The following is a 14,624-nucleotide window of genomic DNA, read 5'->3' on the forward strand; positions in this document are numbered from 1 at the left end:
GATGAGGTGGGAGGGTGTTCAATTAATTCCACCTGACCTGCTAGGGTACCCAACTAGTTACCCGAAGAGAAGTTCCCTTCCTCTCAACACCCTAGCACTGCTCCCTCTAACCGCTGGACCGAAAGGCTCCACTGCATCAGCCATCCAACGGAATTAACGGAATCGTTTGTTAATAAGCAACTTATGGACTTCCTGGAAATGAATGAAATTCTTCATCCATGCCAAGCAGGTTTTAGAGCTCATCATTCAACTGAATCTGCATTGTTGTCGTCAACCGAAACCATTCGAGCTGCATTGGATCACGGCAAGATGGCAGTCCTGATCCTATTAGAACTCTCTGCCGCGTTCGACACGGTGTCCCACGCTATCCTTTTACATCGTCTAGCAAATGCGGGCATAGCGGGAACCGTTTTAGAATGGTTTAAAAACTATCTGGCACATAGGCGCCAGATCGTTATGTTGGGAAACTTTAGGTCCAAGGAGAAAGTGCTGAATACGGGGGTACCGCAAGGCTCTAGTTTGAGCCCCACATTGTTCAACCTATACATGGTTCCCCTGATCAAATTGATCTCCTCCTTCGGTATTAGCACAATTGCATATGCCGATGACACCCAGATGGTTCTGGTTCTTGATAAGAATCAAACCAAGGTGGAAACGGCCCTGAGAGAATGCCTATCGGCAACATTTGCGTGGATGACAAACAATCATTTAAAGTGTAATTCTGCTAAAACAGAAATTCTGCCTTTTGGTCCTAATAACTGCTTTTCTCCCCATGACTGGTGGCCTAAGGAGGCAGAGGCTCCACCAAAGACTATTAATGCAGCACGGAACCTGGGTATTAAATTTGATAACAGCCTGTCCTTCACACATCAAGCAAAAGAAGTAGCAGGAGTATGCTTTAATATTATTAGGGGTCTCAGAAAATTCTTTGACCTGCTTCCCCTGCATGCTAGACGGACAGTTGCAGTGGCGCTGATAACATCAAGACTCGACTACTGCAACAGTCTGTATGCAGGGCTAAATAAATCTGCCCTGCAAAGACTCCAGATTGTCCAACATGCAACTGCCAGATTGGTCCTCAGATGGCCCAGAAAATCTTCGGCATCTGCTGCATTAGATGCCCTACATTGGCTCTCAGTACATAAACGCATCCTGTTCAAGGTCCTTATCATCACCTATAGAGCCTTCCACCAACAGGGTCCTTTGTACCTGCGCAGGCACTTCACACAATATCATCCAACGCGCAAACTTAGATCATCTACAGCAAATCTCCTTCTCGTTCCTAGATTTAGGCGGACAACCAAAGGGGGAAAATCCCTAGCAGTCATTGGTGCGAAAGCATGGAACAAATTACCCCTCTTCCTTCGGGAAGTCACCACGGAGCAAAGGTTCAGAAAAATGCTAAAAACATGGATTTACGCACTGTCGGATACAGGCTGTAAAGCCCTGCTATGATCACCTGTTTCAATCTTGGGTGGTCCTAGTGTGGCTGCCTATCTGCTTGTACTAGGAGTTGCAGCGCCAAGATGCTCCTTGGAGTGGTAGCGCGCTATATAAATGCCTCATCACATCACATCACATCCAAAAAGCCTGGGGACAAATGCCCCATGTCCCCTGACCTCTCCCCCTGCCCCCAAGACCCCATTTCATGAACACATCTTAATTTCAGAAAACATATCTGTATGGATAAGCACTTCACATCGGGTTGTAAGCACGATACTAATTCCACAATACACTACAATACAATACAGGAACATGAAGGCAGCAGGGAGGAAATAAAAAAAATGTTTATTTTTCGGAAATACGTTTTCCAAGCATAATCTATTTGTTTATCATCAACTGTAGACCATCTCAATAAATAAATATTAATAAATAATAAGCAGGCCAGCCTCTCTCCAATATTAAATGGAAACTGGAGATGTTAGAAAACATGGAGCACAAAGGGGATAATCACTAACAAAGAAAATGGAGAAAGTGGGGCACCATATGATGAGTATGAGACACTCTGCCTGTGTCTCTTTTGGCACAGTACCTGAATCATTTGTGGGGGTTCTACTTGGTTAAGATTCTCCAGATTAGATGATAAAAATGCAAAACAAGAGGGAAGAAAATGTGTGGAGGGTAGGAGATTTTAAATGAGATATGGAGACAGCGAGATTCTTTAGTTTGGGGGCAATGGAGTATAGTACCGGTACAGGGTGTAGAGTACAGTGATTCAGTTCTGCAGTGCAGGATGGCCCAGCTTAAGTTCAAGAAGTCAGGACCCATTCCTGATGCTCTGGATAACAAATGACACTGTGCAAAGAGTTCTATTCAGATTCATTGAAGGTAAGTGTATCACAACTGAACATCCTGAAAATCTGGCATGGAACCAACCTCCAGGACTCTTAATGGATACTATTGCTCAAATTTAGGAAGCTGGAGAGTTCTTGAAAGGTGAGGTCTGGAATAACAAGGAGGCAAGGAAACAGGGAACCCTCTCTTTAGGATTACGCGGATCACTAACCCAACAGCCTGAATCAATTTTAAACACTGTCAGCAAAGCACTCAGCCACATCCCACTCACAGAAACACTCCATTAACACCTAGGAAAATACTATCAAACCCCATATAACACGTTCCACCAAAGCCCCAGTGAGACAGTCTGATACAGCTGACAAAGGTTAGTCAGAGGGTCGAATGACCCGCAGCCCCAACTGGTAGACCCCAGTGAGGCAGCTGTAAAAACATCTCACAAGGATTGCCTGGAAGGTTTCAATGACCCACCCCCTATGGCGGGAACACAACTGTAGGGAAATCCCAACATTCAACACAACACTGCTCTTACTTTATTGGGCATGATCTGTCCTGGAATAGCCCTAGGGACTACCCTTTATGTGCAAACCCACAATTGCCGACAGATCCATCTTCAAGGCAACGTTCTGAGGAGCCAAGTAAATAGTGGAAGTGTGATATATAAACAAGGCATAATGTAATGTAATTTAACTCAGTTTGTGTAATAGACTGTCAGGAATGTGAAGGCAGGGATGGGTGATTCCAGAGGTAACACTCAGCAAGGTGACACAGCAAGATAAATACAAGGCTAGTCAAAGTATAACTGTGGTTATAGAACTACATAGGACAGGAGACAGACAAGAACAAGGTTTGATCATAGTAAAAGATGTAGGGCCAGATGTAGGTCGCCAAATACCGGTCGGGAATGGCCGAATTCTGCCGTTACCGACCGGTATTTGGGATTTGACATGTAGGCGGCTCATATTTACAGAATCTGTAAATTTACCAATTCGGTAAATTTACAGAATCAGTAAAATACTGAATCGGTAAATTTACCGATTCTGTAAATCCATATGTAGGTGGCACTTCTAAGAGTGCCACAGGCCCTTTAGGAGTCGGTATTTACCACCCAATCCTATTGGGTGGTAAAATACCGAATTCCAGTGTACATGCACATCTGTGCATGTACACCTATGCCATGTGACACACAGACATGCCCTTAGGGCATGTCTGTGTGCCACATGGCACACAAGCCTGCACTTGGGGGTGCTACAGGGTGTCAAAGTGACACCCCGTTCCCCCTGCCAGGATTCGCTATTTACCGATTCGGTAAATACCGAATTGGTATTTCCCATTGATTCCTATGGGCTTCAAAGCCCATAGGAATCAATGGGAAATACCGATTCGGTATTTACCGATTCGGTATTTACCGAATCGGTAAATGCCGAATCTTACAGATTCGGTAATTGTAAATTAAAAATTACCTACATCTGCCTCCTTCCAATTTACCGATTCAAAAATACTGAATCGGTAAAATTCGGTATTTATGAGTCGGTAAATTGGATTTACCTACATCTGGCCCGTAGTGGTATATAATAAGAGGTCTTGTAGTAGTTTAGGGAAACCCTTTTGGACTGACACTGGCAGATTGTTTTTAACAACAGTCATACTCAAAGTCATACTTGGGCCTGCTGTTATGGAGACTGTTGTTCTCAGAGCAAGGAGGATCAAGACTGACACCAACACTGAGACAGGTGAGACTCTAACGGACCTGGATGCAGCCTCAGAAGTCTTTCCTTTACCTGACCAGAATGGCGGCCAAGGCAGAGGTCACACTGTAAATGGATATGGACAGCAACAGACAGTGGTCCATATTTGGAATGGAACAGAAAACCAGAGTAGAAAAAATAACCAGAATACAGGACAGACAAGCCAGCAAGGAGACATGTAGAAAACCAAGACAATGAATTTATGATCAGGGCTTCAGAAATCAAGAACAGGAATACCGGGATCAAGAGCAGGCTGTACCCAACAGGCAATGGAACAAGCAATGCCCTGTTGGTACATGGAAACTAGAACAAGGAACTCGAGAATGTACCCAACAGGTACTTGGACAAGTAAATCCCTGTTGATATAGGGAAACTGGAATAGGATTCAGTACAAGGAATACAATAATGTACCCAACAGGTATATGGAATAACACACAAATTCAGAACAGTAAATCAGAACAAGGACGCAAAGGGAATTGCTACCAACTCAGCGAGTACGTGGTCAGAAACCCAAGTGGGAAACAGAAATTCAGGATATAAGGGTAGAAAAGGACAAGCAAAAATATGGTGCGACTGAAGCACGGAAAAAACAGATAAAGTGCAACGCTGCACAGGGCAGCCACAGGAAGGCAGGACATTGCAAAAGCAGTAGCAGGAATCTGGACACCATTCACAATTTCAAAGGTTTAACAGTGCAGGCAACTGGAGAAGAAAGCAGAAGCTCCCAGTAATGGCAGCTGAAGCATTACATTTGAATGTAGAATGCAGCCTTAATCCAGCTCACAGCCACAGAGGGTGATTGGAGCTCTGAATAGGTGGTAGCTAGCTGCAGCACAGTGCAGGTAAGAGCAGTTAAAGTCCCTCCTCCAGCTCCCTGTCTAAGCAGTGAACTGAAGTGCAAAAAGAACAGTTGATGGACAGAATGAAGAACAATGTCATACATTCACCCCAGTACAGAGATCTGGGCCTAAATCCATCGTTTTTTTGCTCATTTGCTCACCATGCCATTCCAGTTTGAACCCAGCCATATGCAAATCAGTCTTGACCCCGTGCCCCATGGGAACAGTCCAGCCCGAACTGCCAAGCAAGGTGACCGGTTTCGGGCTTTCAGCCCTCATCAGCCAGGATAGCTTGTTTCCAGTGACATAGAGAGCAAGGGACTCACGTCTGAGCATACCCGTCCCACTCGGGGTGACAAATGCAAAAACAATGGTTGATGGACAGAATGCAGAACAATGTCATACATTCACCCCAGTACAGAGATCTGGGCCTAAATCCATCGTTTTTTAGCTCACCATGCCATTCCAGTTTGAACCCAGCTATATGCAAATCAGTCTTGACCCTGTGCCCCATGGGAAGAGTCCAACCCGAACTGCCAAGCCAGGTCACTGGTTTCGGGCTTTCAGCCATCATCAGCCAGGATAGCTCGATTCCAGTGGCATGGAGTGCACGGGAGTCACGTCTGAGCATACCCGTCCCACTCTGGGTGACAAATGCAAAAAACAACAGTTGATGGACAGAAAGCAGAACATAGACATACATTCACCCCAGTACAGAGATCTGGGCCTAAACCCATAGTTTTTTATCTCACTATGCCATTCCGGTTTGAACCCAGCTATATGCAAATCAGTCTTGACCCTGTGCCCCATGGGAACTGTCCAGCCCGAACTGCCAAGCCAGGTCCTCCCTGGACTGGAAACAACCATCCTAGGACCAGTTTCGGGCTTTCAGCCCTCATCAGCCAGGATAGCTTGATTCCAGTGGCATGGAGAGCACGGGACTCACGTCTGAGCATACCCGTCCCACTCGGGGTGACAAATGCAAAAACAACAGTTGATGGACAGAAAGCAGAACAATGTCATACATTCACCCCAGTACAGAGATCTGGGCCTAAATCCATAGTTTTTTAGCTCACCATGCCATTCCAGTTTGAACCCAGCTATATGCAAATCAGTCTTGACCCTGTGCCCCATGGGAAGAGTCCAACCCGAACTGCCAAGCCAGGTCACTGGTTTCGGTCTTTCAGCCATCATCAGCCAGGATAGCTCGATTCCAGTGGCATGGAGTGCACGGGAGTAACGTCTGAGCATACCCGTCCCACTCTGGGTGACAAATGCAAAAAACAACAGTTGATGGACAGAAAGCAGAACATAGTCATACATTCACCCCAGTACAGAGATCTGGGCCTAAATCCATAGTTTTTTTATCTCACCATGCCATTCCGGTTTGAACCCAGCTATATGCAAATCAGTCTTGACCCTGTGCCCCATGGGAACAGTCCAGCCCAAACTGCCAAGCCAGGTCCTCCTTGGACTGGAAACAAGCATCCTAGGACCAGTTTCGGGCTTGCAGCCCTCATCAGCCAGGATAGCTTGATTCCAGTGGCATGGAGAGCACGGGACTCACGTCTGAGCATACCCGTCCCACTCGGGGTGACAAATGCAAAAACAACAGTTGATGGACAGATTGGAAACAAGCATCCTAGGACCGGTTTCGGGCTTTCAGCCCTCATCAGCCAGGATAGCTTGGCATGGAGAGCACGGAACTCACGTCTGAGCATACCCGTTCCACTCGGGGTCAACACTGATTTGCATATAGCCATGTCTGAACTGGGGTGGTGTGGTGAGCAAAATAACGATGGATTAAACCCAGATCTGTGACTGGGGGGTGAATGTTCGCCCTATGTGGGAAGGGTGTGCCCAGACGTGGGTCCCGTGCTCACTACGCCACTGGAGTCAAGCTATCCTGGCTGATGATGGCTGATAGCCAGAAACCGGTCCTAAGATGCTTGATTCCGGTCCAGGGAAGACATGGCTTGTCAGTTCAGGCTGGCCTGTTCCCATGTGGCACAGGGTCAACACTGATTTGCATATGGCTATGTCTGAACTGGGGTGGCGTGGTGAGCAAAATAACGATGGATTAAACAAAGATCTCTGACTGGGGGTGAATGCTTTGCCAATGTGCAACATTCCGTCCATCTTCCTGTGTGAACTGAAGTTCCATGAAGCAACCAGTAGGCACAATGAAACTCCGGAACGGAGCAAGGATGGGATTGTGTTTCAGGACATGGCAGGAATTTATGTCAGGGAGCACATGAGTGTGCTGGAAATGATAAGACAGAGTTCCAGGTTTAATAAAATTCACTTAAAGTTTCCACTCCAGCTCCCAAGCTCAGGTAAAGGATACGGGTACCATATTGCATTAGGAGTTTAGAAGTAAACCATGGATTCTGGAGTGGATATGATGTTCAATAGGACTTGTAAAGAGTGAATAAACACTGACATTCAGGACAGGTTGCAAACTAGTCTTCATGACTGTAGCAGGCTCACAGAAGGTTTTCAAGAAGCGCCACACAATGGCATGATAGAAGGATCCTGACATAGATACTGTTAAGGTGCTAGAAGTAAGAATAGGCAATATGGCCACTAGTGTGGTAATGTGAATTGCTCTAGAATGGAAAGAAAGCAGAGGGCGAGATAGTGGAGTAACCTAGATTTTTGATAAAAAAGAAAGATGTGTTTGGGAATGACTAAGTGAGTGTGTGAAAGAGTGGTGAACTATTTCAGATTAGGGGATAGTAATGGTATTGTCTAGAATGTGGACTAAAGGTAGTTGACTGTGTCTCTGCTCGAGAATATGAATTAGAAGTGATGTCTTCAAGTATTAATTGGGAAAGGAGAGACTGTTGTCTTGGAGGGGAAATTGACACAATTGGGAACCTTAAGGATGAGAACTTGAGGCACCAATTTCTTTTAATATGTACTGTTTGGGGATGAGATATCCAGGTTGAGATTAGAGTGATTAGATACACACTAGAAAGCAAAATTGCTTGCAAATATATAGAGACAGTAAAATGCTCAAAATCTGCGGATCTGAGGCACTCTGAAACCTGGTCATAAGGGATAGAAAATTCAGTTACAGGACATGGGTACAATGAAACACTGGTGATGGGAGACTGAAGTAGGTGGTATATCCTGGAGTGAGGGTTCAAGAAAGCTACAATGTCAGATTTTAGAGTTTGAGATTTTCTAGCATGGTTGAGAATGACACGTTAGAATGACAAGTTAGAATCTCTAGGACAGAGGTGCTCTACAGAAGGGAAACAAGGATGTGATTTGGTCTAGAGCAGAGGAACATGGATGGTGAGAAGCTGGAGCACTGACTGTAGAGCTGGCAGATTTGTCTGGAGACTAAGAGATTGAATGTGAGATACTAGAGCTGGAGTGGAGTTGCTGAGATGCACTGTGAGATGTACTTATTGAATAGGAGACTCTACAGGCTTGGAAAGGAGCTAGTGAGATGCACCATCAGCTCAGGCTGAATCTTAGAAACCGTGGCACAGTGTGAGGTTTGCTAAAAGGTTTGCTAAAAGGTGCATTGGCTAGAAGTCTTGGGTGACTTTGTTGCCCCTTAGATTTTCCATTGGTCACCAGAAGCTGCACAGTCCTCTTTGCCATACATAGGCTGATGCTCCCATGTCTTGTTTGTTTTAATTCATTTTGCACAACCTTGATTTGCATGTGTGACAGCATCCCTGTCTTTTTCATAGACTGATACCAAAATATTGTGGTAAAAACATTGCCCGACAGAAATATAGTGCCCTAAACATCATTTTAATAAAATTGCTTACTGGAAATAATTACAAATCTACGCACTATGGGACAATATTTTTGTAAATGATGCTCAGCAAAAATATTGTGTGATAGAAATATGGTGTCCAAACAGTAGTCTGACATATAACCCTCACTACCACACTCTAGACATGTCTGGGATGGGAACCGAGGAGTCTCGGGGGTACATGATTATCCTGGGTTGTACTCCTCTACTTTGTCTTTCAGGATCATAAATTTGGAACTGGAGGTGATGAAAGCCAAGGCCAGCCTGGACAACTTGAGCTATGACACTGCCTCTCCAAACAGCAGTAGAAGCACCTCCCAGGTAAGAAGGTTGAGGGAATCGTGTGATGGTTATGGGTCCAGGTATGAGGACTGGATGAGGTGCATTGGCCAGTATTATGAGGATCAGTTGAGAGTCAGAGATCCAGATAGACAGATAGATAGATAGATAGATAGATAGATAGATAGATAGATAGATAGATAGATAGATAGATAGATAGATAGATAGATAGATAGATGGATGGATTGTGGGGATGATGCATGAACTAGAGTTTCTGGTAAAAGATTTTTGAGGCTCATGTGAGGGGTAAGGTTCTTGTGAAGAGGGGGATTATGGAAGGGTCAGTAATCTGCTAATCATGCTGGATCATATGGTCAGAGTTCGTTATCAGAGGACTTCGAAGGCTGCAATAGCATCACCTACTGCAGAGACCTTTTGGATGTATTGCGTATGTATTCATTGTTATTTTTATAGAATACAAACCTAAATGAAGAGTGATGGAGCACTGTCCATCCATGAGTGGGGCTGGTCAATGGCACATCAAGTATGGATTAACAGGAAACAGTACACGCTGCCATGACTTGGCACATCTGACACATAATGTATGCAACATTCCTATTATTTCTGTGGTATAGCCTTAACCACATTCTCAGTTTAGGGGGTTTATCACGACACACTGCACCAATATAATTCAGCCTGGATTGCTGGGTGAGCCCACACCTTGGGCATCAGCATTCAAAAGCGCTCACCGCGCTATTTGTTTGCCGAAGGGATCTAGCGATCAAAAGGCGCTAGAGTTTTAAAAGCACTGGGGCAGACCAGCAACGTACATACAGGCAGGCCAGCACGTGGGGTTCTCAGTCCTTATCTCAGGACAGCACATCTATACTGTAGAGTAATTAGTCCCATAGCGGTTCTTCCTGGCAGTCCAGCTGCCTTTGGGTTACAAGGCTCGCAGTGTCAAATATCATGGGGTCACAGCCCCTGTACATATAGTGCAAAACTCTCTGTTATGGGGGCACTTCACACACTTTCAGAAATGTACAACACCCCTATTCACATCCCAAGCCCTGGCCACAGACACACTATGGGTGAGGAGATAGCATTGTGAAAGACAGGCACAGCCCTATTCAGGTGCAGGTGCAACTCCTCCCACCACTCTAAATTCAGACTAGGCCTATTCAGGTGCAAGGGAATCTCCTCCCACCCATCTAAATGCCACTACGGTCTACTCAGCCCAGCAAAAGGCAGGACACACCTCAACCCACCTTGGGACTGTCTAGAGTCAATGCACATCCCCTTCTCCTGTCAGTCTAGACCAGACGGTGAATACACATCCAGGCAGGGCACAAAATGTCATAAGCATACGGAAATGTCGTCTTCTAAAAGTGGAGTTTCTAAAATAGTAATAACAACTCCACTTTCACCAATAAGCAGAATTTATTATGATTATTCCAAACATACCAAACATGGCCACGCTCCCCCTTTCATATTAGAAATTACCTTTGAAGCACATATCCGGGAATTCCCAATGCAAACCCAAGAGAGGGCAGCCCCACAGCAGTGAGAAACCAAATAGGCTGATTGTCAATACCAGGACATGGCACACAGTTAAGGCACATGTCCTACCTTTTAACTATACAGCACCCTTCCCATAGGGCTAGCTAGGGAATACCTTAGGGGTGACTTATATGTAGTAAAAGGGTAGTTTCAGACATGGCAATCACATTAAATGCCACGTCACGGCAGCAGTAAACTGTGCGCACAGGCCCTGCAGCAGCAGAGGCCTGAGACAGTTTTGAAAGGCTACTTTGGTGGGTGGCAAAAGCAGTGCTGCAAGCCCACTAGTAGCATTTTGTTTACAGGTCTGGGTATATGGGATACACTGTACAAGGGAATTAAATATGCCTAACAGGTGTGGACCAATATAAACAAGTTTACAAAAGAGAGCACATGCACTTTAGCACTGATCAGCAGTGGTAAAGTGCCCGGAGTCATAAAACCAACAAAAACAGGTTATATAAAATTCAGGAGGAAGTCAAAAAGTTTTGGGATAACCCTGCAAAAAGGGTCCGTTCCAACATCCCCCAAACTCAGTCCTGTTCGATCACTGCGCTGACACAGGCTCCCTCACCCTCACAACAGGGATCATGCTGTCACAGTCATACCAATGACCAACAAGGATGCCAGATGTGGCGCATTCTATCACCCAATAGCCCTCCTTAATATTGATTCAAAGCTTTTCGCGAACGTTTTAGCCAACAGCCTCAACGAGGTACATCCAACTCTGGTGCACCCTGACCAATGCGATTTCATCCAGGGACTCCAAACGTACAATAATATCTGACGGATAATCACCTGATGAAGGCATACCTCAAGAAGGCCTGCAGTCTTTCTATCTTTAATGCAGAAAGGCCTTGGACAGGGTGGATGGGCCTTCCTGCATCCTACACTCCAGAGAATGGGCTTAGGTCTCTGATGATGAAATTCTCAAACTATGCCTACCCTACAGCCAGAATTGCTCTGAATGTCCATCTCTCAACTTACTTCTGGCTTTCCAGAGTCACCAGGCAGAGATGCCCCCTCTCTCAGCTTTTGTTTTCTCTCTTTATAGAACCCTTGGCCTGCTTGTTTCAGCAGCTGTCAACCATGACAAGGGTCAAAGTCGGGCTGTATGCTGATAGCTGATAGCATACTTGTAACGTGGGGCTCCCAGAGCACCTCAGTCCCAGTGGTCATAGCTTTACTCCAGGCCTTTGAGCTGGCCACGGGCTACAAGTTTAACTCTGATAAGTCAGAGGTAGTGAATTTGAAATTGGAAGCTGAGGAAGCTTTAGATTGACAGCTCTCTTTCCATCCAGTGAGACAGGAATTCCATTAAGTTCTTAGAGTTCGACTCCCGCGGACCATTAGGGAACTCTTTCAACTATCCCCCTCTGATAACTGCTATCAGGAAAGATTTCCTTTCCTGGCAGAATTTGATGCTCTACTGGCTAGGCAGTATTAATGCAGTAAAAATGCTCACCCTCCCATGCCTTCTTCACTTGTTCTGGGCCTTCTCAATTTGGTTGGACCCTGCCTACCTGAAACTGATCCGACGGCAGCCGATGTCCTTAATATGGAGGGGAAAGGCCCCTAGGGTCTCTCATAGGTTATTGATTCAAACAAGGGGTTCGGAAGGTCTGGCTCTTCCCACTATTCCCCTCTACTATGCAGCAGCTCAATTACGGGTGGTGCTGGAGTTATGTCCTTGATAGTGTTTGAGAAGAACTTGTGGCGGATGGATCACACCATTTTTGGGCGACCCCTCTGGGACTTGGTTTGGATGGATAGGTGCCACAGACCCCCAATGCATACATCAGCATGCCAGTTTCAACTACACTCAATACTTGGGATTTGTACATGGGGTCACGAGGTCTGGTGTCATATCCATCCTCCTATAAGTATATTTATTACAAAATGGCTTTTCCACTCATCAAAGGGGGTCAATTCTTTCACAAATGGAGAGAGGTAGGCTGTAAAATGATCTTGAATACGTATAGCAATGTAGCCTTAAGACATTACTGCAATGTAAGACATAATTTGATCCGCAGGAGTCTGAATGGCTGTGCCATGCCCAAATCCGGCATTGGGTGACACATCCTTTAATCTGCGCCGGGGCCACCAGAACTAATTCACCATTTGTGCCCCTTCTTCCTAAATTGGAAGGGGCTGGAGGGACAGTTTTGAGTCTCTGCACCACGTGACGTCCCACCAATATGGTGCTGTAACAGAGAATGGGAATACATTTTAGTAAAGCCGATCACAAGTAGATGGTGGAAGAGGTTAGGAGCGACAAACACTCTTACTCCATTTCAAATCAGAGATGGCCAGTGCTTAATTTGAGCCAGTGGGGGCCACCAGCACTCATTTATGGGGACTGGCACGTATTTTTCCTTATGAGACATTTACAAGCGCAGGAGAGGGAAAACACACAGAACGGAATTGAGGAGGAAGAGGAATGTGGAAAACTCATTACACAGGGAGAAAGCAGAAATCTGCAAAAGTGAGATAAATGGGCAGGGAGTGTCTGGCATGGATGCAGGTGCTGCTGAATGTGTCCTAGTGTTGTAAAATTACACCGGGACAAGTTCAGCTTACTTCACTGGGACCCAACTTCTCATCAGGGGGCACAGCTTACACCCTGTGAAAATAGTGGGTAGATGCTATCTGCCTGTGTGTACCCCTGACTTTTGCTCTGGTTACATGTTAAGTTGAGTGGCGGCCCTCCTAACTCCGCCCTTCCACCACGTTGAAGGGCTCCAGGCCTCTTCCACTGACAAAGCTGGGTGAGCCCTACTTCTACTCTCCTTCGCACTCACGTCGAGAAGTGGGCCAAGGCACTTACAACGACCCTCTTCCTATATACTAGGTTTGCTTCTTTGGGAGTACACTCAGGGGAGGGGGTATTTACCCCTTCTGCAGTTGTGGTTGACAGACGGCGTGGGGGATGAAGAATGAACACTTTTACCCTATTGCTGCCCGTTCTTTGGTGATTGTCTGCAGGAAGGGAAAGCCTGCACATCTAGAGGAACACAGAGGATTTTAGAGCCTTCCCGTTGCCTTCCAGTCACCACCTTTAACCTCGCGGTACCCGCTTCGCGGGTCCCGCAGCGCCTCGCACACAGGAGGCAGCAGACCTTGGACCTTGGATTACAGAAGGACAGGAGGCGCGGGCAGGTGAGCAAGCCGGCGGGGCTGCGAGCAAGCAGGCAGGGACTCCGATGACCAGGAGCCCCTGCGCGCCCATTTAACACACCTGGGCTGCTCTCCCCGCTGGCCACGCCCCCCGCCCTCAGTCCAGAAAAAGCAGCGGTTTGCAGATTAAATCGGAACTTTTACCCTATTGCTGCCCGTTCTTTGGTGATTGTCTGCAGGAAGGGAAAGCCTGCACATCTAGAGGAACACAGAGGATTTTAGAGCCTTCCCGTTGCCTTCCAGTCACCACTTTTAACCTCGCGGTACCCGCTTCGCGGTTCCCGGAGCGCCTCGCACACAGGAGGCAGCAGACCTTGGACCTTGGATTACAGAAGGACAGGAGGCGCGGGCAGGTGAGCAAGCCGGCGGGGCTGCGAGCACGCAGGCAGGGACTCCGATGACCTGGAGCCCCTGCGCGCCCATTTAACACACCTGGGCTGCTCTCCCCGCTGGCCACACCCCCCTGTACGCCAACCAATAGGCAAGCGCCCGTTGAATAATCATTGGACCAGTGTTCCCGCTAAGCGGGAGCGTCCCGGGAGAAGCCCGGGACAAGGGCGGGACCGTCTGTGGCCGTCCGGGGCCGAAGGAGGCCGGGCCGGGCCTACCCCCTTAATCCCAGTCTCCAACATGAACAAGGTAATGCCCTCGCCACCATTACGAGAAACCCCATCAAGGGAGGGGGCCTCTAGTACAGGGACTTTGGACAATTATTTTAAATCTGCTAAGGGAGATGCGGGCAAGGAAAGCTCACTAGAGAAACGCAGGGTGGAGCGCAGGCGCTCCATAGAATCCATGAAAAACAGACTGTTGAGCGACATTACCCCTTACCCCAGTTCTCAAGAGGAAGGTACGCCCCCTAGCAGCTCTAATAATGCGACCCACGAGGACTTTCCACTTTTGTTAAGGGAAATCCCCTCTACCCCAGGGAGAGTGCCCCGAATAAAC

The 14,624-nt window shown here is 46.8% G+C and overlaps 1 protein-coding gene across 2 annotated transcripts in view; it reads left to right on the plus strand.

The window, feature by feature from the left end:
• LOC144826621 (uncharacterized) overlaps positions 1-14,624 on the plus strand; it is a 280,323-nt gene that overhangs the window by 88,812 nt on the left and 176,887 nt on the right. For both annotated transcript variants that reach the window (XM_078685143.1, XM_078685144.1), the window contains exon 6: positions 8,882-8,981. In XM_078685143.1, the coding sequence (XP_078541269.1) occupies positions 8,882-8,981 (100 nt within the window). The remainder of the gene's footprint in view (positions 1-8,881; positions 8,982-14,624) is intronic.

Source organism: Lissotriton helveticus, chromosome 3_2 (genome assembly GCF_964261635.1).
Source record: "Lissotriton helveticus chromosome 3_2, aLisHel1.1, whole genome shotgun sequence".
NCBI classification, from domain to species: Eukaryota; Metazoa; Chordata; class Amphibia; order Caudata; family Salamandridae; genus Lissotriton; species Lissotriton helveticus.